General features: G+C 39.7%; 2 protein-coding genes across 2 annotated transcripts in view; both read left to right on the top strand.

Moving 5' to 3' along the window:
- LOC103149815 (structural maintenance of chromosomes flexible hinge domain-containing protein 1-like) overlaps positions 1 to 3,750 on the top strand; it is a 47,966-nt gene extending 44,216 nt beyond the window's left edge. Inside the window, exons 46-50 of the mRNA XM_016680192.1 lie at positions 1,828 to 1,952; positions 2,148 to 2,218; positions 2,289 to 2,460; positions 2,869 to 3,024; positions 3,099 to 3,750. Of these exons, the coding sequence (XP_016535678.1) occupies positions 1,828 to 1,952; positions 2,148 to 2,218; positions 2,289 to 2,460; positions 2,869 to 3,024; positions 3,099 to 3,223 (649 nt within the window). The 3' untranslated portion in view covers positions 3,224 to 3,750. The remainder of the gene's footprint in view (positions 1 to 1,827; positions 1,953 to 2,147; positions 2,219 to 2,288; positions 2,461 to 2,868; positions 3,025 to 3,098) is intronic.
- A 29-nt stretch (positions 3,751 to 3,779) lies between these two features.
- On the top strand, positions 3,780 to 20,825 carry emilin2b (elastin microfibril interfacer 2b). Its single transcript, XM_007569129.2, has 9 exons — positions 3,780 to 4,281; positions 4,371 to 4,496; positions 5,821 to 5,993; positions 6,075 to 7,823; positions 17,053 to 17,247; positions 17,343 to 17,387; positions 17,464 to 17,514; positions 17,602 to 17,718; positions 19,646 to 20,825. Exons 1-9 carry the CDS (start codon positions 4,157 to 4,159, stop codon positions 19,975 to 19,977), a joined length of 2,913 nt encoding a protein of 970 aa, XP_007569191.1. The 5' UTR covers positions 3,780 to 4,156; the 3' UTR covers positions 19,978 to 20,825.
- The last annotated feature ends 95 nt before the right edge of the window (positions 20,826 to 20,920 follow it).

The raw sequence follows: 20,920 nt of genomic DNA, 5'->3' as shown, positions 1-20,920 counted from the left end.
TTTTGGTGTATACATTCTTTGTCCTGAAGAATTTTGTCTTTCTGTTGATCTTTTAGATGCTGAAAACCAACAAAAAAAAGTTGAACTGATGAAGAAAAAGGATGAACTGAATGAGGCTGTAAAAGAATGCAATAAAAACTTTGATTCAATTCGCAAACAAAATGATTTGCTCAAAAGTAAGACTTCTGTTTGTGATACTTGCAGTTTACTATTTCCCTGTGTGGGTTACATGCTGAGCTCTGTTGCTTTGCCTCAAGGAGGTCCTGGGTTCAAATCCCAGCTTGGGATTGATTCTTGATTTTCTGAACTAAAATGTTGTCAACATTCCTCTCAGCCCCGTTTATCACTTATGTTCCCTGTTTCTGTGTAGTTTACAGCTTAATATACTCTTCTCACTCTAGATAACGTCAAAGACTCAACTAAGAAAGAAGTTTCTCTGAGAAATGAGCTGAATGAAAGAGGCATAAGAACAGAACACCCATTATCAGTACGTTTTGGAGAACTTTTACTTTTGTTTTTCTCTTTAAGTTGCTGTCATTTCGTTTTTTCAAGATGGCGTTCATGTATATTCAACTTTTTCAGATCACAGATAGTAAAAGATGCTTAGAGCAGAAGACATCCGAATTGGAAACAATAGAGAAAACTCCAAGAAGAATCTTTTCCATTCATAGAAATTTCAGCGGTCCTGACATTCTTGAAATGGTGATGAGAACTTTCAAAGCCGTATTTCTGTTCTGAGGTCCGTGTTTACAGGCTTTGTCTTGCTGATTGCAGGTTGGTGAACTGGCCTTTGTTGCTGATGATGATATTGCAAGGGTCATCTCCTGGCAATTGCAGGGAGACATGGACTGCATCATCACCACAACGACAGAAGCAGCTCAGAAACATTATGAAGACACACAGGGGAATCAGCAGGTCATGGCCCTCGACAGTATGTTTGTGTATCAGGAAGACAGGTACAACAATATTTTGTAAAACCAAAAAAAAAAATTGTTTGAATCTCCTGAAAACTGTAACAAATATTTTGGTTCATTCTAAGAATTATTTTTTGGGTGTTTTTAGAAGTTTTTGTAATATTTTCCTACAATTATTTGACAAGTGCTTTTTCTGAATCATCAATTTTCCTGTAAATACAAATAGGACATACATTAGCATCACTTTTGTTATTGCCACAAGAGGGAGACAAAGTCTGGGGGAAAAAATTATCCTCTGCAGACTGACCTGTTCTACTTGGTGGAAGTGTAACCTACAATTAATCTGTTTTGATTAATAAGACATTTTGTGACTGAGCACTTGGTGCCTGTTTTTCACGAGGATGTGGTTATTTTTTGTAAATTTGTTTTCTGATCTGAATATGCAATTTCTATTTTGTAAAAGATTATTGATAATGACTAAACAGCCTAAGATTCAAATCAGTTACAGCCGTGGTGCCTAAAGTCGGTCGTTGAGGGCCGGCATCCTGCATGTTTTAGTTCTTTCTCTGGTGGAAGTAACAACTTCCTCAGCATGTCATTGTTCTTCTTAGGCCTTCTAACGAGCCATCATTTGATCCAGGTGAGTTAAACCAGGGAGAGACCAGGATGCTGACCCTTGAAGACCGACTTTGGGCACCATTGAGTTATAGCAAAATAAAATGTAATTGATTTCTGGAAATATGATCTGACATAAGGTTAAATGATTGGTTAAATAAAATATAGGCATTTTTCTAAAATTGCTAAATCTGCTTGTGCCTTTTTATGCAAAGTTGACAATGAGAATCCATTTTGCAGTACTGTAAATTCATATTTCCTTCTTTTGGATTTTTTTTTTATTTACCATATCTTATAGACCCCTGCCACATATAAGAAACCGCCAAGAACTTTTTAAACCTTCTGGAAACCCAACTTTTGCCAGGAAACACCTGATTTATCGTGACAAACAGCTGAGTTGTGATCGCAATAACCTGATAAAAGGTGATTACTTTCTTCCTGATTCAAGTTTCTGGTGTTTATGACTCATGATCATTTTTCAGTTTTATCAACTTTGAGATTTTTTCCCAGGTATCTCTGTTTGTTGTTTGTGTATTTTCCACATTACTCTGTCACTCTGGCAGGGTTTTGGGTAAATCTTCACATATTTGAAAGCTTCCCTCTTGTTTTCTTTGCCAGTGTTTAAAAACCTCCTTGGCGACACGATTCTGATGGATGACTTAATCTCAGCCACCAACTACAGAAAGGCGGTGAGGGGTTTTAGCTGACAGGATTCTGACATGTTAACTAGCAAGCAGATAAATAGATTGTCTTTTGCAGCTTGTGGAGAAGCGTATACAGTGTTCCACCATACTGACCCGAACCGGGGAAAGAGTCAGTGCCAAGGGCAAATTTGGAGGTTCACAGAACAGAGCGCCACCGATTGACAGACTGAAAAATGTGTTTGGAGCTCCTCTACCAGACAATTACGAAGAACTGAAGGAACAAATAGGTGACAGCTTTTCAATCATTTTTGTTCATCCTGTTGTAACGAAACATTGTTTGGTTAAATTTAATATTTATTATCATCATTAATTAATCAGTAAGGAACCTGTTTGTCAATAGGATTACATGCCCTTATTTCTTCCACAGTATTTAGGAATAGTAGCTCCCAGGTGTTGCTAATGCAGTCACTAATCTGGCTTAGTGACTGCATTAGCAGAAATCTAGAGTTAAGCACAAGGTCATAACTGAAATTTGCCAAAAACTGCATCATAGAAAAAAAAAAGCAGCAAATCTAAAATGAAACAGCAGACAATGAAGAGAATCGGGATTCTGCACTTGTTATAATAAGATCCAGACCTTCAAATGTGTTTGTGGATAGAACATTTATTCATTTATTTATTTTTCTTTATGGTAGATGTGCTTAATCGGTACTGCGCAGCGGTGCAAGAAAAGGAAAAGGTAGAAAAGTATCGTAAGGACCATTCCCCAAAATGGGTGGATGAAATGCTCCAGGCAAAAACACAGAAGGATGCCATGACTAAAGAACTCGAAGAGATTAACAGACAACTTGGTACGTTTTCCATTTGTTTTATTTGTCTAATTTTGGAATTAATTTAAAATAACAGCTTTCTGTTTTCTCTGAAGCATCAGTACCAGTGAGAGCAGGAAAACGTGCTTCTGGAAACTCTGAGGAGTCACCTGGCATCGCTTCAAAGCGTCAAAGGCAGAGAGCCATGGATCAGCCAGGATCGTTTTCTGAAATGAGCTAAAGTTTAACTTTGAATTTTGACAAAAGCATATTTTGTTAGTATTATAATGATGCGTTGTTAACTCCCTCCTTTATCATGTTGTGTGTTTTTTTTTAAGTCAAAAATGTTCAGTAAATCACCTTAACAAGCTTCTGCCTATTCTAGGTTTTGGACTTGTTAAAATTTCCTTATGATGCCTTACAGCAGACACTGATACATGTTTAATTTTCTGTGCCATGTTTTAAAAGTTCCTTATAGTTCATCTCTATTCATTTTTATCTCTGAAATATCAAGGTCTGGCACTCGAATTTTTCTTTTATATAACAATTTTATTGTTTTACTACTTTTTTGAGCTTTGCATGATATAATGTTATTTCCTCACAAAAAGATGGTATATTACAAAGTCAAATTTATTTTAAGTCATACTTGATATATGTAGCTTTTTATGACTTAAGTCATCATGTTGAATGTAATATAAATTGCCCCTTTCTGTCTTAATGATGTTATTTACAATTCTTGAATAATTTAAAATAAAAATTCAATACTTCGGACACGATGTTTCGTTATTTGATTTAAAAAATATATTTACCTTAATCTCTATCATGCCTACTTCTTTAAGGCTATTAATTATAAATCCTAAGCCTATATTTATATAATTTTTCTAATGAAATTGAGCAAGACTCATTACACGAACAGACTAGTTTCAGTTGTTTTAAATCAAAGTCAGTAACCAGGTCTGACCTAGTGGAGAAGGGGGCGCATGTGTTCGGCTCGGAGGGGGTCCTGAAACGTCACATCCAAGATGCTGGAAGGCAGGAGCGCGTTTGGACGTGCGCAAAGCAGAGAAGAAGAAACAATCCACAGATCTGTGACTGATTCCCAGACTGCTCGGTCACTGATGATTATAATCTGAGGTCTTCCTGTTTTGGGTGTTTTGTGCTGATATCCTTCACCATGAAGCGGGAAGTGCATCTCTTGAACTTTCTGATAACTTTCCATCTCATCAGTGGAACACCGTTTCATTACAACATGTTTCAGGGAAACGCGTATTCTGCCCCCGAAACGCGACAGAGAAACAAGTGAGTAGGCTGCACGTCTTTTTTTTGTTATTCACTTCATTACGTTAGTGCAAAGGACAGAATAGAACATTTTAAGCCATTCTTTGCAGAAACTGGTGCGCCTACGTTGTGCACAAGAACGTGAGCTGCGCTGTGGTTGGAGGCACGGAGAGCTTTGCGCAACCGGAGTTTTTACCGTGTCCACCGGAGCAGCCAAACTGCGTGCAACAAGTGATGTAAGTTCCCAGAACTCACGATTATTGCGGAGATAACTTGTTTTATTTAGCAAGTAGTTTGTTAATAGCAGAAATGCGACGAATCGGTAGGTAGAAAACACCATCTGATCTACAGCAGCCCGCATTACTTTAAAGATAATCCAAGTAGATATTCTTGTTAATTTTTATGTTTTGTTTTTTATTTGTCTAAGCTTTCTCAAGGTATATATATATATATTTTACAGTGTTTCTACTTGATTTTGGTTGCATTTTTCTCTCATTTTAACTCAGTTTTAACGTTTTCAGTTTTAACTTTTAACCTTTTTTTTTAATCATTCTTCTGTTTGAAATCAGAAGAATGATTTTCTGAAACTGACAAGTCTACTAAATTATGCCATGCCTGTAACACAACTCTGAGAAAACAACCATCGTTCCATGGCCAACTGTACATTTTTAATGCTAAAGATTTAGCGACCAGTTTTTAACATTTAGGATGGAAATGTCTTAACATCATCATAAATTAACATGTTTACATTTCACAGAAGTTTAGCAAATCTAAGTGTTAAATCTAAGCCCCCCCCCCCCTTTTTTTTTTAAGATTAATCTTTAGACATCTTATTACCAGGAGCCTCTAACAAAAACAGTAGTTGTGTTTGAAGTTAAGCTTGGCACACAGTGAGGATGACACATCTCTCAGATCTTTTCCCCTTTACTTGTCCACTGGCTCAATGCCCTGTCATGGTTAGAGCAAAAAATAAACTTATTACAAGATTGTGTAGCTGGTTGGAAGTACAGCAAAAAGAAACTGGAGATAGTTTAAAATAAACTGCACATAACATAATAGCTAAAGAGTTTATTTAGCTCTTATATTTTTTCAGGACTTAATTCATTTCACTACATAAATAAATGTCTGTTGCATCCTTTACTGTTGTAGTCAAACACTGTAAAGGATGCAATGCCTTTTTTTAAAGTTTAATACATTTATATGACGGTCTAACAAAAAGTAGTTCATAATAGTGAGGCATACATTTGTATCCATCCATTAATGAGTATTTTTGCTGCATCATCTTTTGCTGAAATTACAACAAAAGATGAAATTCCTCCCTACATGAGGAATTTATTGCAGGGTTGTGTCCAATAAAAGTGGGTGTGCACTTTGATTAGACCGTTGTAAAACATGAACATTCCAGTGAATCTGTGTCTGAATGTTTAGGATTGTTGTTCTGTAGGAAGGTGAACCAGCAAAATTCCCATTGCACTTGCTGGTCTAATGGGATTTTTGCTGTATTTAGAGAAAATCCTGGCATTTAACTTATTATCTTATCATTTTATTCTTTGTTTGTAGATATCAAACACATTTTAGGCCCACATACAAGATCGGCTACAAGATTGTGACAGAGCTGCAGTGGAAGTGCTGCCCAGGGTATCAGGGTTACGACTGCAAGGAGGTGAAACTTCTCCAAGCAGACCGTTTGCCCCATACCTCTTCAAACTCTGGCTATTTTCCAAATCCGCAAGGTCAGAAGCTAAGATTTAAAATATTTGAAATGCTTAAAAACCTTGAAATGACAGGATCCTAATTGTCTGAATGTTTCGTAGGTCCTAATCAGAGGACAGAGCAACAGAGGAACCATCCATCAACATGGGAGGGGCAGATCAGAGGTCAAACAGTTGCCACGGCACCAGAGAGCCAAGAAAGACCTCAGAGTGAGCAGCACCTGCAGGAGGAGGTGCAGCAGTTGTCCCAGATGGTCCTGGACATGCAGGCCAGAATGACAGACATGGCCTCCAACCTGAGGCTGGATTTCCAGGAGGATGCAAGTAAGATGTTGGCTACGCTGCTGAGCAACATGAAACAGCCTGCCAGTGCTCGGCGGGGAGAGACGGAGAGCTTCCAGGTGCAGGATTTCTCTTTTGGTCAAGAGACCACATCAATGGATGAGGCTATGAACAAGATAAACCAAGTCACGGATGATCTGGAGTCAAAGAGCAACATCCTGACTGACTTAGTGAGTCGAGTTGACCATCACGACGAACAGATTCGTCTGTTACTGGAGACCAGCCAGATTCCCCCATCCACAGCCCAACCTGCCCCTACGGGCGGTGATGCTGACCTGCGAGCCTACCTGGACGGCAAGATCAGCGCTCTGCGAGAAGAGTTGATGGAGGGCATGGACGTCAAAATGGCCGACCTGAAGAACTCTTGTGATTATAAAATCCTCTCGGTTCAGGAACAGTGTGAAGGACAGGAGGCCAGCTACTTCAGCCTGACCGAGCTCATGGAGTCAAAGGAAGAAGACCTCCGCAATGAGATCCAGGACCTTAAAATAAAAGTATCTGATCTACAGAAGGCACAACCAGGGGATCCTTACTCTGTTCTGTCTCGCCTGCAAAACCTTGAGAACCGTCTGAACTCAACTCAAAGTAGTTTGGTGGCGCAGTGCGTCTCCGCAGGGGAGAACCTTCGGAACGAGCAGGAAGAGGCCATCAAAGACTTGAAGAAGACGTTGGACAACAAGCTGGCATCCATTCAGGACCAACTCCTGAACCAACTGGCAGGAACAACCACCAGCTTCACGTTTAGGAGTCCAAATGCTCTGCTGAAAGACATTAACTCCCTAAAGGATTCGGTTAATAATCTGGAGCTTAAAGTCAACAATCTGGACCGTTCTTGCTCAGGAGAGTGCAAAGCTAATTTAACTGCTCTAGAAAACCTTCAGAAAGACTTTCAGAGCTATAAATCTACTGTAGATGACATCAAGACACATCTGAATGTGCAAATGAGGGACTTTGAATTTATGAAGGATCAACTCGTCAGCATCAACAACAGTATTGAGAACAGCGACTTAAGTGACCGTCTGGACAGAGCAGAAGACTCAGGATTAGGTGAAGCGAAGCAGCAGAATCTGAGCTCCTCCTGGAGTCTAGCGAAAGACGGGGCCATGCAGGAGGCCGATGATCTTTTGGAGCTTCCCAGGGAGCAACACCACGAGCTGAGACGGCGTTTGGACGAGCTGGGCAGGGAGGTGAAAGCTGAGAACGACAGATGCAGAGAAACGACCCGCGACATGGGGGAGGAACTCGCCAGCATGGACAGCCGGATTGTTAATGTTGAGGCTCTGTGCAGCAAGCTGGACCCCATCTCCATCAGCCTCCTGAGGATCAAAGAAGGTCTGAACCGGCACATCACTGGGCTGTGGAGCTGCGTGGACCAGCTGAACGGCACGGTCCAAACTCATGCTCAGGATATCGAAGGACTGAGAGGACAGTGCCAGACACTTCAAAATCAAATTCTGAATATAGCTAAAGACATTCCCACCATAACCTATGGCTCTCCTGGGAAAGAAGGTAAGCTGCCTGTCCTGCAAATCAGACTGGAAGTGACAGATTTGTGCAGACAAGATAGGGAGCAATGTCTCTGTAAAGCTTTCACATGATGCACGAGTAGCATCAATACATACTAATAGTCTTATCAGTCTCATTAAACAAAATCTATAATTTTTCTCAGTTTCAGATATTTAAAAGTTTAGAAAAGAACGTTTAAAAGACTTCTTGAGAGGCCTGGAGGTCTGGTGCCACAAAACAACCTGATAACAAGACAGGAAGGACAAACACCTGGGTGGTTCAGACGCTGTAACTTTTTCAGAACCAGCTCCTTCTCTGGGTTCTGGTAGAAATTTGTGGAATTAAAGATAAACGTTTATCTACAGTCAGAACAGTGAAGTGTCTACATTTTTGGATGAATAAGCATCTTCAAGGTCCTTTTTGGTTCACGTCTGATTCTGAATGCCTTACATTTTATTGCTTTGAGGCATGAACAATTGACATATCTACCACATTTAAGTGAAGGAAATAAATCTGCGGAAATAAACAAAACATATATTTATATTTTTTGATATTTCTTTAAAGTTCATTATATTCATTATCTTTTAAAAATGCATTGAATGACTAATGTTTTTGTAAACCGGTGAGCTGCTAACTCCTTCATGACGTGCTGACTGTGCTGCCGGAGAGTCTCCGCTATTGGCCTGAGTTTCAGAGTGTGAGCAAATGGGGGGGTGGGGGGGGGGGTTGAATATTCCTCAAGCTATGCTCTCATTCAAGGCAGGCAAGCTTGATTGAAGACACATGCCTGGTTCAACAGACCCCATGTTGTGTTGAGCAACGCTTTGGCATCAAGAAATACAGCTAACCCGACTCAGTTTTGCATCCAGGAGTGCATTTTATGGGTGTTTTGAAGATCATTGTGGAAAAAAAAAAAAAAACAATTAAAGGAATTGACTGTGAAAATAAATAGCATTGTTTTTTTTAACATTAGCTCTGCGATAACGCTTTGATTAATTCTTCTATTATGTTAATTAGCCATGTGCTCACTTCTACTCTTGCATTTTTATTCCAAACCAAAGTGAAGCTATTTTTAAAGGTGTTAGCCTTCTGGCTAAATGATAACACTGATGCTTTTTACTGCTTTTGGAAGTTGCAGCACAGAGTTATAAAGTGTCACCATTTAGTTTTGCTCGTTCTCGGTTCGAGTCACTAAATCTTTGCACTTTGCCCATTTTTTGTGCTAAACGCTGTTAGCAAGACAAGTAGTTGGAAAAGTATCTATTTACATTCCAAGTTCAAACACTGAGGTTCACATCTGAGGCTTTTGTAGTGACTCAGGTTAAGTGACGCAAACTATTATAAGCGTATATAAGTTGTGTATTCCTCCAACTATGGCTATGTTTTACATTTGAGGCAGTCGGACAGTTTGCAGTCCCTTGAAGGATGTTCTGTTGGATTTTCCTGACTTGAGACTCCACTTGGAACACAACAGCAGCTTCTGCAAATGACTGCAAACAATCACAAGAAATAGGGAAACCTGGAAAGCTAAAGTCTCTGGGCTTCATTGACATAATCAAAAACAACCCATCATAAAAGCAGCTCTGTCATAACTCATGCCTCCTTCTGTATTTGATCAGTAAACTAAATTTTTCATCATATATTAGGAACACCTGAAAGACATGCTACGAAACTATGCAAACATTTGAAATTAGCCATATTTTTCTTTAAATTTCCTCTGAGAGTTTGACACTTTCAAAGTTCACTTAATTTTTACAATTTTTTTAAACCTCTTACATGCTGCAGTGGAATGGTTTCAAAGTATATTTACGTGTTATAGTGGCCCAGTCAAAGTCTTTACCTAAATCCAGTTGACAAATCTTACGAGAACTTAAAAAGTCCTGTTCACGAACTCGTGGGAACAGGATTTTTCTGACAGCAGATGTTGGACGAATGCTTGTGTACAGCATTGCATGTGTTAACTACAAGTCTCTGCAGCGCTGTTAAACTCTTACCTTACACATTTTTATAGTCCATCGTCGAGTTTGACTCATGACGGGATAATTTGCCAATTTAGCTGTTGCTGTCCCACCCAAATGACGTACTCTGCAGCACGGTCAGTCAACAAGCCTTACCATCCATGTTTCTTTTTTCTGTCCGTCATTCACTTCGTTCTTTAGTAATGCTTGGCTTTTCCTACCGGGAGCATGTTTTTGCACGAACAGATTTTCATACTTCAGCATGTTTCTGATGTGAATCCACATATTGATGACACCTTTGAGACCGAGCTGGACTCCTACCGTTGTGAGTGCAAACCTGGAGCTTTTCCACACTGTTGTGGTGCCAGAGCTCTTCCTTTGGGAGCAGCTCCGTTCCCATGCTGCTTTATTGATCCAGGTAGTGTAGCATGTAGTCCAGTTTGGAATAACTTGAGAAGATGGTCTTTGCTTAGCTGAAGGTTTCTACAAGATTTCCGTGAAAATTACATCTTGAGATGTAATTTTTCATATTTTTGCCAGAAAAATGATTGTACAGTGACATAAATTTTGCTACTCCACCCTGTGGCTTTTTTGCAATTATGTCATTTAACAGTTTTTCCTGTTTGAAACATATTTTAGTTTAGAGATCTGCTCTCTTGTCTCCTATTAGCAGCTACTCTCTGTTGACTTCTCGTTTATCTCACGTTGAGCTTATCTGAAGAGGCTGGAAAAGGTTACTCTGTCACACAGTCTTCTTCACACACCTCAACATGGATTCTCGCTAATGGACAACTTTTCATTTCAAAGCCAATAGCTTTAGTGTGTTCAAGTGCTAATGGATGAACATTTACATTGGCATCTCTTCTACTGATAAGATTAGGTTTCCTTCATTCCCTTCAGTCAAATCCTGTAAAGTTTTTAAACCTCTGTGGCGAGTTCGTTGTCTGTCTGAGAAAAAAGAAAAAGTGAAATGTGTTCCCAGAGGCCGCCCGTGACTATGTTTACCAATGATGTCACACGGTTGTTAATCTTTATCAAGAGGACTGGAAGCAGTTGGGATTTTTCTTGCATTCAGCGCTGTAACTGGGTCATTCTTGGAAATATTTATGATTGCTTGAAAAGTCATGAAAAGAATACAGTTAATTCGGGAAATATTTAGACGCTGGTGTATTTTGTTGTACTGGCTGCTTGTGAAAACATAATCCAGTTTGCTTGAGAAGGGCAGCAGCATGTTTGGGTCAGACTTACTTGGTAAATATATGGTTACTGACTGTCCTGTACGAGCCGTAATTGTTTGTTTGTAATACTTTGCTCAGAATCATTTCCAGAAGATGAGCTTTTGCTCTTTGGTCATGCTTTGACTTTTCCACAGCTGTCTTCAGTTTTTGCTCGTCAAAAAGCTTTCTGCCTTTAGGCTTTGCTTTATGTGTAAAATCCAGCCCAATCGGATGGAGATCACAGAAATCTGCAATCTACTTACTTCGGAAACAAGAATCCGGGCCTCGGAGTGGGCTAATATCTGTTTTTTTTTTTGTTGTTTTTTTTTTTGTTCAGTTTTAGGTTGGAGTAATCCGTCTTCTCAGTTATAATTTGAGTAAGAGGTGTACATGCCCTCATCAGCAGGATGAATTTCAGCATAAATCTGACATTTTAATGTTGCATTTTGAATAGTTCATGCCATGCACAAGCTTCTGCCATGATTAAGGCTGGATATTTTACTACACATCTCATCAGAAGAGTAGTAAAACACATAAAATCTTAATGCTAGTGTTTATTTAAAGATGTTGGTTTCGTTTCGTTTGGTCGTCTACCTTCACCAGAACCACTACCAGGAAAACAGACCCATGTCATGCCGCTGCTTGGCAGCTGATGCAATATTTTTTACATTTGAAAGCCGTAACCTGGTTTCTTTAAATGCACTTCTTGTAATTTAAAGTGAAACGGCTCAGTCTTCGTCTCATCTCATCATGGAGTGCTTCTCCATATGGTATTTGGTTTGTCCATATGAGGCAGTTAGAGTTTTCTGTTGTTAAGCTGGCCTAACAGGTTCTGGTTCATGGTAGGTTTAGTACTTAATGACTCCTTTGTTGTTCCTGAACATCTTGAGCTATTTCCTCTGGTTCAGTCGGCTAAACAGTAGGCACATTTTGTCCAACAGGATAATGGTCCCAAATACATAAACTGTGGCTTAAGGATGGATGAAGCACGGTAACATTAGGTTGCCGGCTCTGACTCCAATCTTATTGATAATTGGTGGATTCCTTTTCAATTGCAAAAGCTTGTGGTTTCTCTGGTCTTGGTAGGGCTGCAGTTCTTTTTCTCCTTCCATTTTTTGTGCTCTCTGTAAGATGTTCAAAGTGTAGGATACTGTTTTTATAGTCAATCCCTGCTTTAGACTGTTGTGTTCCTAAATCTTCATGAGACTTTTTCGTCACTAAAATTCTCCATCAAACCTCTGAGGTCCTCAGAGCACCTGTTTTGTGCACCATTATACAGTAATTGATCTATAACATCCTACAACACATTCTGGTATGTGGTTGCAATAGAAATGTGGTAACAGAAAAGGGGCAAAGAGGGTGGAAACCTCTGCAGGACACTGCACTTGCAACAATCAGATTTTGAGGTCAGAGTTGGTAAGAAACTTTCCAACTCTGTTTCCAAACTTTAACTCAGACTTCATGGGGAGTCCCAGTTCATTTTCCGACTTGAAACCTGGAATTTACGACTTTTTGAATTAACTGTGATAATTCATTGCCAGTCAGAAAAGCTCCGGGTTTGCTTTCACAACATGCTTTGCTTCATTTTCCACGTGCACTTGCGTGTGCTCTTCAGTTATTCCCTCTCCCTATAAGCATCACCCAGCACCCATTGACTTTACAGATAAAGACGGTCTTGCATAGAAATGTGCTGCAAACCAATTCCCAGTTTGCTTTGTTTTTGAAAGATGCATGAAAGTCTCCTAGCTCCTTTGTGTTTTGTGTTTTTGGAGCAGGCCTATAAAGGCAGTGATGTGGAGCTCTTTACGGAAACTTTTACAGATAAGGGAGTAATGCTCTTTTGCTTATGACGTATTTAGACTCCTAGGCCTGTGACTTGTGTGAGATTAGATGACAAATCTTCCCCACGGGTCAAACGTAACAACCCCGCAAACATATACGATGGATTCTGGCCGAGGGCGTCCAGGAAGAGTAAAGTCTTTAGCTTTTGTTTTCTGTTACTCTCCATTTAAATCCCGTTTTTTTTTTTTTTCAGACTGTTTGTGACAAGACTGATAAATATATTGCCATTCTCACTCCTCTCTTCTCCAGAGATTTGCTCTGGCCACTAAACACAGAGATTGCATCCATGGATTCCTAAATCAAAGCTTTAAGACCCCAGTGTGTTCTGGTGACTCATAAAGTCAATATGCAGCCTCGCACTCATTATTAAAAAGTGATTTATAAAGTAGAATGTGTCTGTTTTTGCGACACAGGAGACTGCTGTAATCATAAACTGCTGGCTGGTAAATCACTAACAACACAGCGAGGATTTCCCTTCTCTGAACCGGTTAGAGAAACACACATTTAGATCCAGCTGTATTTGTTTACAGCTCACCTCTTTTATCCAGAAGCACACTCTGCCATGCAGATACACATCCTGTCCTTGGCTCTTTTATCTCTGTGGCAGCAGCTCGGAAATCACTTTTGAATTGCTGAGATCAAAGCGGACGACATACCTTGCTTTATATGAGCAGCAACACGGCCAGCGCGCTTGCAGGCTTTACCTCCTGTGCTGTTTTACTGTGAGACGTTAGTCTGCCAGCATTTGTTGCATTTAACAGGCAGACTTTTCTGAAGTGACCCCTTTCCCCTCATAGCAAGGGGACTGAACATGTGGCAGCTCCTCACTGCGGTGCTGGTCTGCCTTTTATGTGCAAAATTATGCGTGTGTGAAACTTTTGCCTTTGTATTACTTTTGCATAAATGTTTAAAAGTAAACATTTACATACTTGTCTTTAAAAGTAAGCGTGTAAATGTAAGAGACTAAATGCCATGTTTGAAGATGGCCACAAGTCGGGCGACCAGATGCAGTGCATCTTTTGTCATCTTCTTGTAATAATTTATACCAACAAATACATGAATTCCCTGAGAAAAACGTGCTACAAGGGACTCAGTGTTTAAAATCTGTCGCACACAGCTGTGATTATCCAAGACTAGCGACGGGCACCATTAACACCATTACTTCAAATGTTTTTTTAGGTCTGTTATTATGAACTTGAAGGGAGAAAATAACAGTCATCTAGCCTTTAACTCATCAGCTGGAAAATACTGCGTTCCGGGATAAAGTTGCTGGGAGGAGTCCTTGAATTTACCAACGAAACATTCCCTCTGTTACTGGAACGACCTGGTCTAGAATGCAGCTTTATTAAAGTGCATTGTACCGCAAACTAAAAACAGAGAAAAACTTATGCATAAGCACAAAATGGGTCTATTAGACATGCATGTGTCATGGTAAGTTAAAATAACTATGGGGAAAAAGAAGGATGTGAACAGAAAACAGAAAAATACCAATCAATCCTACACACCATACAGTGAAATATATATTATTATAATAATGAACCCAATAACATTATATTTAAGGAACTCTTTAGTAATATGCATAAATGGATACTATGTAGAAAGTACTTCGGTGCGTCTTTACTCTGTTTTCTCAAATCCCCAGTCGGTTGTGACAGACGGACATCAGGTTCTGGTTCTGCTGGAGGTTTCTTCTTGTTAAAAAGGTGTTTCTCATTATGCTGAAACTGCAGTGACTCTTATTGAAAACTTTTAAACCAATTTGAATCATCAACAGAACTTGGCTGCATTGTTCTATAACTAGGATCAATTTGACTTGCAATAATTAAAGTAATTGGGTTGACGTCATCTTTTATTTTTGTTAAGTGCCTCGAGATGGCATCTGTTGTGAATTAACACTATCTTAACAAACCAAATTGAATTAAATTGAACTCAGATTAGGGTTTTTGCCCAATCTTCATTGTTGAATCATGAATTCTGACCTTAACCGAGGCAAGACCTCCACTGTCTTTCTGTAAAAAAGTTTAACAAAACTTAAAACCCACTGGACTGTCAATCCTCTCCCCAGCCAGCATGCCTAAGTGGGACCCATGTGGGGGAAAGGCGGGCTGATACATGGGTCCCATATGTGGGGCCATTGTGGGTTCCACAATGGCCCCACATGGGTTTGCCCATGTAGGGCCACAGCCCACATGGGCGCTACATGGGCCCTAAATGGACAAACTCATGTGGGCCACAACCATATAGGGCCCATGCAGGGCCCATGTGGGCTCTGGTCCTACATGGGCAAACCCATGTGGGGCCGTCACACTCTTGCGTATCAGCCTTTTGCTTTAATGGCAGTGGGAAACATGATGCCATCCAATAATAACCACCTTCCTGCTCATTCAACACTGCAGCATAAACAGTTTGATCACCAGATAAACCAAACTTTTCAGACACACATGCAGCACTACTAGAAAAATGAAACTGAGACTGCAATGTTGCAGCCAGCACCCGATAATAACATCACGCAAATCTATGCAGACAGACTTCTTATTAAGTCATACTTGGCTGCTCTGATGTGTGCAGAGCTGAATACAAAGCGCTTGGATGGTAATGCATAAAATGGACATTTATTTCTAGAGTCTTTCCTACAAGAAACTTGGGATAGCTTTGAAATATGCTTGGACAGACACACTTTGTGTTCAACTCTAAAATCGACCTCTGAACAATAATCTAAATTATTGTTACCAGCTCATATGACATGTAATGGCTATAAAGTTTTACCACAGCTAATCCAGGCACTCAGTTATTTTGAGGGGTAGGATTGAGGCAATGAGAGCTCTCATTCTTAGAATGTGAGAATAAACAATTTTCAAGGCTGCAAACGTCCAGCTGCCTTCTTTCTCAACACTCGGGATTTATTGTAGATTTTATTTGACGATTATTTGCTTTTGGAGACAGCCAAGATAGGCCGGGTTGAGCTATGCTTCAGGGAGTTTGCAGCATTATGCCATTACAATAAAATGTGCTCTTGGAAAGACTAACATTAGCAACAATTATGACCTTGTGGCTTTGATCACTTGGACAGGTGTTGGTAAGCCTTTAGATGAACCATGTGTATGGAATATGGTCTGTTTCATGTTGAGCATCACAACGAATCCAAAAGTCACGTTTTGAAATGTATTTGGCAGATAAAGATTGGTTAGAGCTGCGGTTTGCCAGAAACGCTAATGAAATGTATCTATTTATTGGAAACCGTACAATCACCCAGTTGGTTTTCCTTAAAGAGAACATTCGATCAGTCAAATGCAACACTAAGTGGCTTCCAAATGTTAAACTATCATTGTAAAAATTACTAATAGTAAATAAAGTGATGTAAAATAATGCACATACCTTAACAGAAAACACATGTTCGTAACATTAGAGGCAGAAAAGCGGTATAAAATATTACATTCTAAAAGAGTTTGCTACAAACAAAGATGAAACTCAAATTTACATTTCATTCATGATCAAATCTAAAACTGTCAACTGCATTAAAATCAATTTAAACAGAAAAATGTCATATTTGTCGAATAGTTTTGAAATTAGAACAATAGACAAACTTACTTACAACTTTGATAAAGAGGCCAAATAAATTGAATATTCAAATATATAGAAAAAATTCTCAAGGTAATCTAACAGTCAGTCTGGAAAGATATGTTTTGTCTATTTTATTTTATCTTTTTGTTTGTCTCTTTACATATTGTTATGTAAAATGTCATTATATATTTCAGAATGAAAATAGTTTTATCCTAAGAGAAGAGTTTTTGAAGGTTTAAACAATTCACAAAAGGCATGTTGGAAAAAAACTTTCTTCGTCTACATAAATCATCTTCAGAAAATCGGCTTCAAATTATTTTGACATGAGAAAAGAAACAATGTACCAAGGCAAGAATGTTTTGCATGTCAGATGTGTTCCACATGTCAAAGTTTAAGCCGTGAGAAAAGAGAAAAGTGCAGAAAAATGTCACATTTGTTGAATATTTACAAAAAAAGAACAATGCCTACAGCCACCTGCAGTCAATTACAGTCTTTCTTAACACTTCAAAGAAACTCTAAAAAGAATTAGACTTAAACAAGCCATGCAGTGGAAAGTGTATTTAGCTAGAACATTTTTACAGCCTAGTACAGTTGAATCCAGCTGGAGTGTAAACTCTGACCTGCGGTCTTAACACACGTCTCTGTTCTGTTCAGGTGCCAGCGTCGGACCGGTGGACGGAGGATCTCCCCGGGTTTCAGCTGAGAGTTTTAGAGTGTCAGCTGTCCCTGCGGAGCCGGCCCTTCAGCATCTACCTGTGATGGAGACCGGAGAGGCAGGCCCGCCGGGAGAAATGACCAAAGGGACGGACCTCAACATGATGACTGTTCAGGGGTTTGCTGGAGCACCAGGTGATGCACATTCAAATAAAATTGCTCTGCATGTTTTTTTTCTTATCATATATTATTTAATTTCTCTCGTTGTTTTTTTTTTTTTTTATCCAAAGCTACCTCAACTGACTCCTTAAAAACCAGCATGCCTCTAAACTCAGGTATATTTCACTTTAACTGTTTCATGATGCGTCAGAATTGAGTTTCTATGGTGCAAATAATCGATTTTATCAACAGACGTGAGCATGCCTCCAAGATCTCCAAAGCAGAAAACCAGCACAGCTTCAGGTTAGAGTTATTAATCATTTAGGAGCCTGAATCTCTTGAATCTCTTACTCGCTACTCACGTCAAATATTTCCCGTCTTGGTCTCCAGGTGAGAAGGTGTCCTTCTCAGCTGGTTTGACTCTCCCAACGTTCCAAGAAGAAGCCGGAATAATCCGATTCAACAAGGTGCTGGTCAACGATGGAGGACATTATGACCCTCATACAGGTAGATTAACACGAACTCTTGAAAAGTCATTTGGAGGGGGAAAGAGCGCAATCCTGCAGGAAGGACATAAATTAGATTCTGTTTGGTGCTTGTGCCTCCGCCCCCTTTTCTCATGTCACCCTGAGCAATTTCCTCTGTATCAAAAACCGATAGTGACCGAACCCATCAGGCTTTGTGGGATCTTCCATACTTATTCACAGCAGAAACACTGACAGTATGGCACAGAAGTACATGTGTAGGTTCACGTTTAGAAAGACAAGGAGGCATTCAAACAACTAAAGAAAGTTTGGAAAGTTTGTTTGCTGAGATCCTCCTTTACGGATCTCAGACTTAAAGAACTGCAAACCTACATGAACAGCTGCATCCTGGATATTCTCTACATTCACTTGCCAGATCAAATTAGCAGCACTGACCTTTGCACAACAACATACAAGCCATCTGCCTATAGGAGAGCATATTCTCATAAGACACCGGCTGTAGATCAGCTGTACACAAGCCCACTAATGACATCACCAGGAGACCTCTGACCTGGACCTCTCAAGGAAAGAGGAAGGAATCGAAACATCTGGCGAAGACATTTAGAAGCAGACATGAAGAGCTCAGGTTGCACTTGGAACCAAATGGAGCAGAGGCTGCTGTTTAGTTATTATATATTATGAATGACCTTTGCCCCTAGAGGGATGGATGGTTGTAGGTATTTACAATGTGATTATGATGACACATTGCTGTCTTTTTTTTATTAAGGTAAAAGTGCAGAAAGTTACTTTTTGTTCTTGTATCCATCTTGTTTTACGTCCTGGCTGTCAGTTGCATAAATTGGTGACTTCGATGATGATGTGGAGAATTTTATGACTTCCTTTTCATGAGTTGAGTCATTTTTTTCTTCTCCCTCCAGTGACAGTTCCTCACTGGAACTAGAAGGTGTGTTCGCCAGGGTGTGTCCTGCGAAACTGAATCCTAATCTTTTGATAAACGCCGTTCATTTATTGAAAAGGTGGCTTATGTGAGTTTCACATAGAGCCAGTCTTTTTTTAATAGTTTTTATGCCTTTTAAAGGAAACCATCAATTGAAATCAGCTTTTTGTTATTTACAGAGGCCCACTTGCATTCACAGGGGTTATTATGGACCACTCGCATCTCTGAATAGCTAATAACTGGAAATACTTAAGACTCCCTCCAATAATAGTTCAAACACAAAATATTGGAGGTACAACCAATCAATGGCGAGGAAAATTAAAGTCTCAGTTCATAGTCCCTATATTTCTGCTTCCTGAGCTACAGGTTTTTTTTTTTTTCTTTTTTGTCTTCTTTTACATCTGCCAAGAAATGAGAAACAGAAGCCGTCGTATGTGGGATAAACGGAGGGGTGTGGCTGATGAGAGAAGCAGGGGAAGGAAGATGGGTGACGCAGGACTTCCAGTAAGAGGTCTGACTAAACTACTGGAAGCCGTCTAACCATGTCTAGAGACAACATGGTGACAGTAAAATTTCTTTTCCCTTAGCAGAGCAGAAAGATAACTGGAAGGCGCCAACTGGAATATTGAATATTGTAGATCCTCTGTGAAAATTTCCACAAATTTTTTTTTTTTTTTGCATATAATTGAGGTGGATCCATGAATACTGAACCGTGAATAGACCGGGATTTACTGTACTCCAGTTATCTTATTCTTATTTTAAACTTTGTCTGATAGTAGGCATTTAAATGAGACAAAAACAAAAACAGCAGAAAACTTGTAGAAATTTGGAAGCCAGTAAATTTGCTTTATGCTTGAACCACTGAGGAGCAAGACTGCCTCTGTTCTGGACATGTTTCCTTGGTTGAGCAACACTAACACACGTTCTCTCTTTTGGCTTTAAAATATCCCACAGGTTTGTAATGTCTTTCACAACAATCAGTGTCCACAGATCATCTCTCTCTGTATCCCAGGCATCTTCACCGCTCCCACCGACGGTCGCTACCTGGTGACGGCCGTGCTCGTCGCCCAGAGAGGCGAGAAGGTCGAGGCCGTGCTGTCAGTGTCCAACGGCATCATCCAGATGCTGGATTCGGCAGGCTTCTCCTCTGAGGTCACTGCGCCGCCGTCGCCAGAGCAGTGCGGCTGCAGCGGCTCGACCTCGCTGAGTCTGGTTGTTTCGATGAAGCAAGGAGACCGAATGGGACTCATGTTGACTGCTGGGAAACTCGCCACCTCCGCCTCCCTGGAGATCCTGTCATCTTTTAGTGCTGTGCTTCTGTACAGCAGCCCGACTAAACGGTAGCTGCTCCAACTCTTTGTAACGCAAACAACTGAGACGGAGCATTTTCACCTGGTTGGGTTAAATTATCACAACATGGCAACACTCTATTTAAGACAAGCGAATGAGACGGTCTGCATTATGAGGACTAATATATAGTTTTTATGTTTTGTTTTGCTTTCGTGGCTCTAAAGAATTGAAACGCACACATTTTGTCAGAGGCTAAACATAAACAAGCTTTGTAGTTTTAAATGCAGTCTTTTTAATTTTTTTTTTTTCAATTTAAGACATGTTTTCACAATTTAATAAAACAACAGCACAGGGATGTGATGTGATGTATACCACTTGTTCATAAATTTGAACAAATGCGTAATTATTTTTTTGTGCTTTTCTAGCAACAAATAATAGATATCCACAAGTTGGTCTGAGCAATCTATAGAAATGATCTGCAATAACTAAAGTTCTTCATTGGTAAGCAAAAGTAAAGTTTCGTAACACTAAAATAAATTAAAGTGTGGTCTCTTCACACAAAGCTTGTCACTTTCACAGAAAGAACGCTGTAAATTGTGGACATTTGTTACTTCTGGAAAAAAAAAATAATTCAACATTCATTAAAAATGAACAGTGAACCCTGAGTCTAACTATGGATTTACAGACACGCTTATTGAGCAGCAGCAGGATTTACATTCTACATTCATTTGTTTGAACCGAGACACGTTAATGCAATTTGAAGCAGCGAATCACAACATGTTGTTCCTTCTCTGTGTTTCAGTTCAAAGTAAATAACATGTAAGGCCTTAAAGGGGCAGCGACACACTGACTCTATTAAGTCCCTACAGAAGTGCTTGGGCTACAACTCACAGAAACTGCAAAAAACAAAAACAAATGTTTATGTGCACAAAAATATTTTGTTCTTGCATGAGAAGAAAATAGTTGAGCAACTGTAGAAAAAGTGTTTTTTTCTTTT

This window comes from Poecilia formosa, unplaced genomic scaffold, assembly GCF_000485575.1.
Source record: "Poecilia formosa unplaced genomic scaffold, Poecilia_formosa-5.1.2 Scaffold236, whole genome shotgun sequence".
NCBI classification, from domain to species: Eukaryota; Metazoa; Chordata; class Actinopteri; order Cyprinodontiformes; family Poeciliidae; genus Poecilia; species Poecilia formosa.
The sequence above is the reverse complement of the archived record's forward strand: the minus strand, read 5'-3'. Positions and strand labels throughout refer to the sequence as shown.

Excerpts from the sequence above, each read along its gene's own strand:
- emilin2b (XM_007569129.2), top strand. The coding sequence starts at position 4,157 with ATGAAGCGGGAAGTGCATCTCTTGAACTTTCTGATAACTTTCCATCTC. Across the intron at positions 4,282-4,370 it reads GAAACGCGACAGAGAAACAA|AAACTGGTGCGCCTACGTTG; the intron begins GTGAGTAGGCTG and ends CATTCTTTGCAG. Across the intron at positions 17,719-19,645 it reads ACATTATGACCCTCATACAG|GCATCTTCACCGCTCCCACC; the intron begins GTAGATTAACAC and ends TCTGTATCCCAG.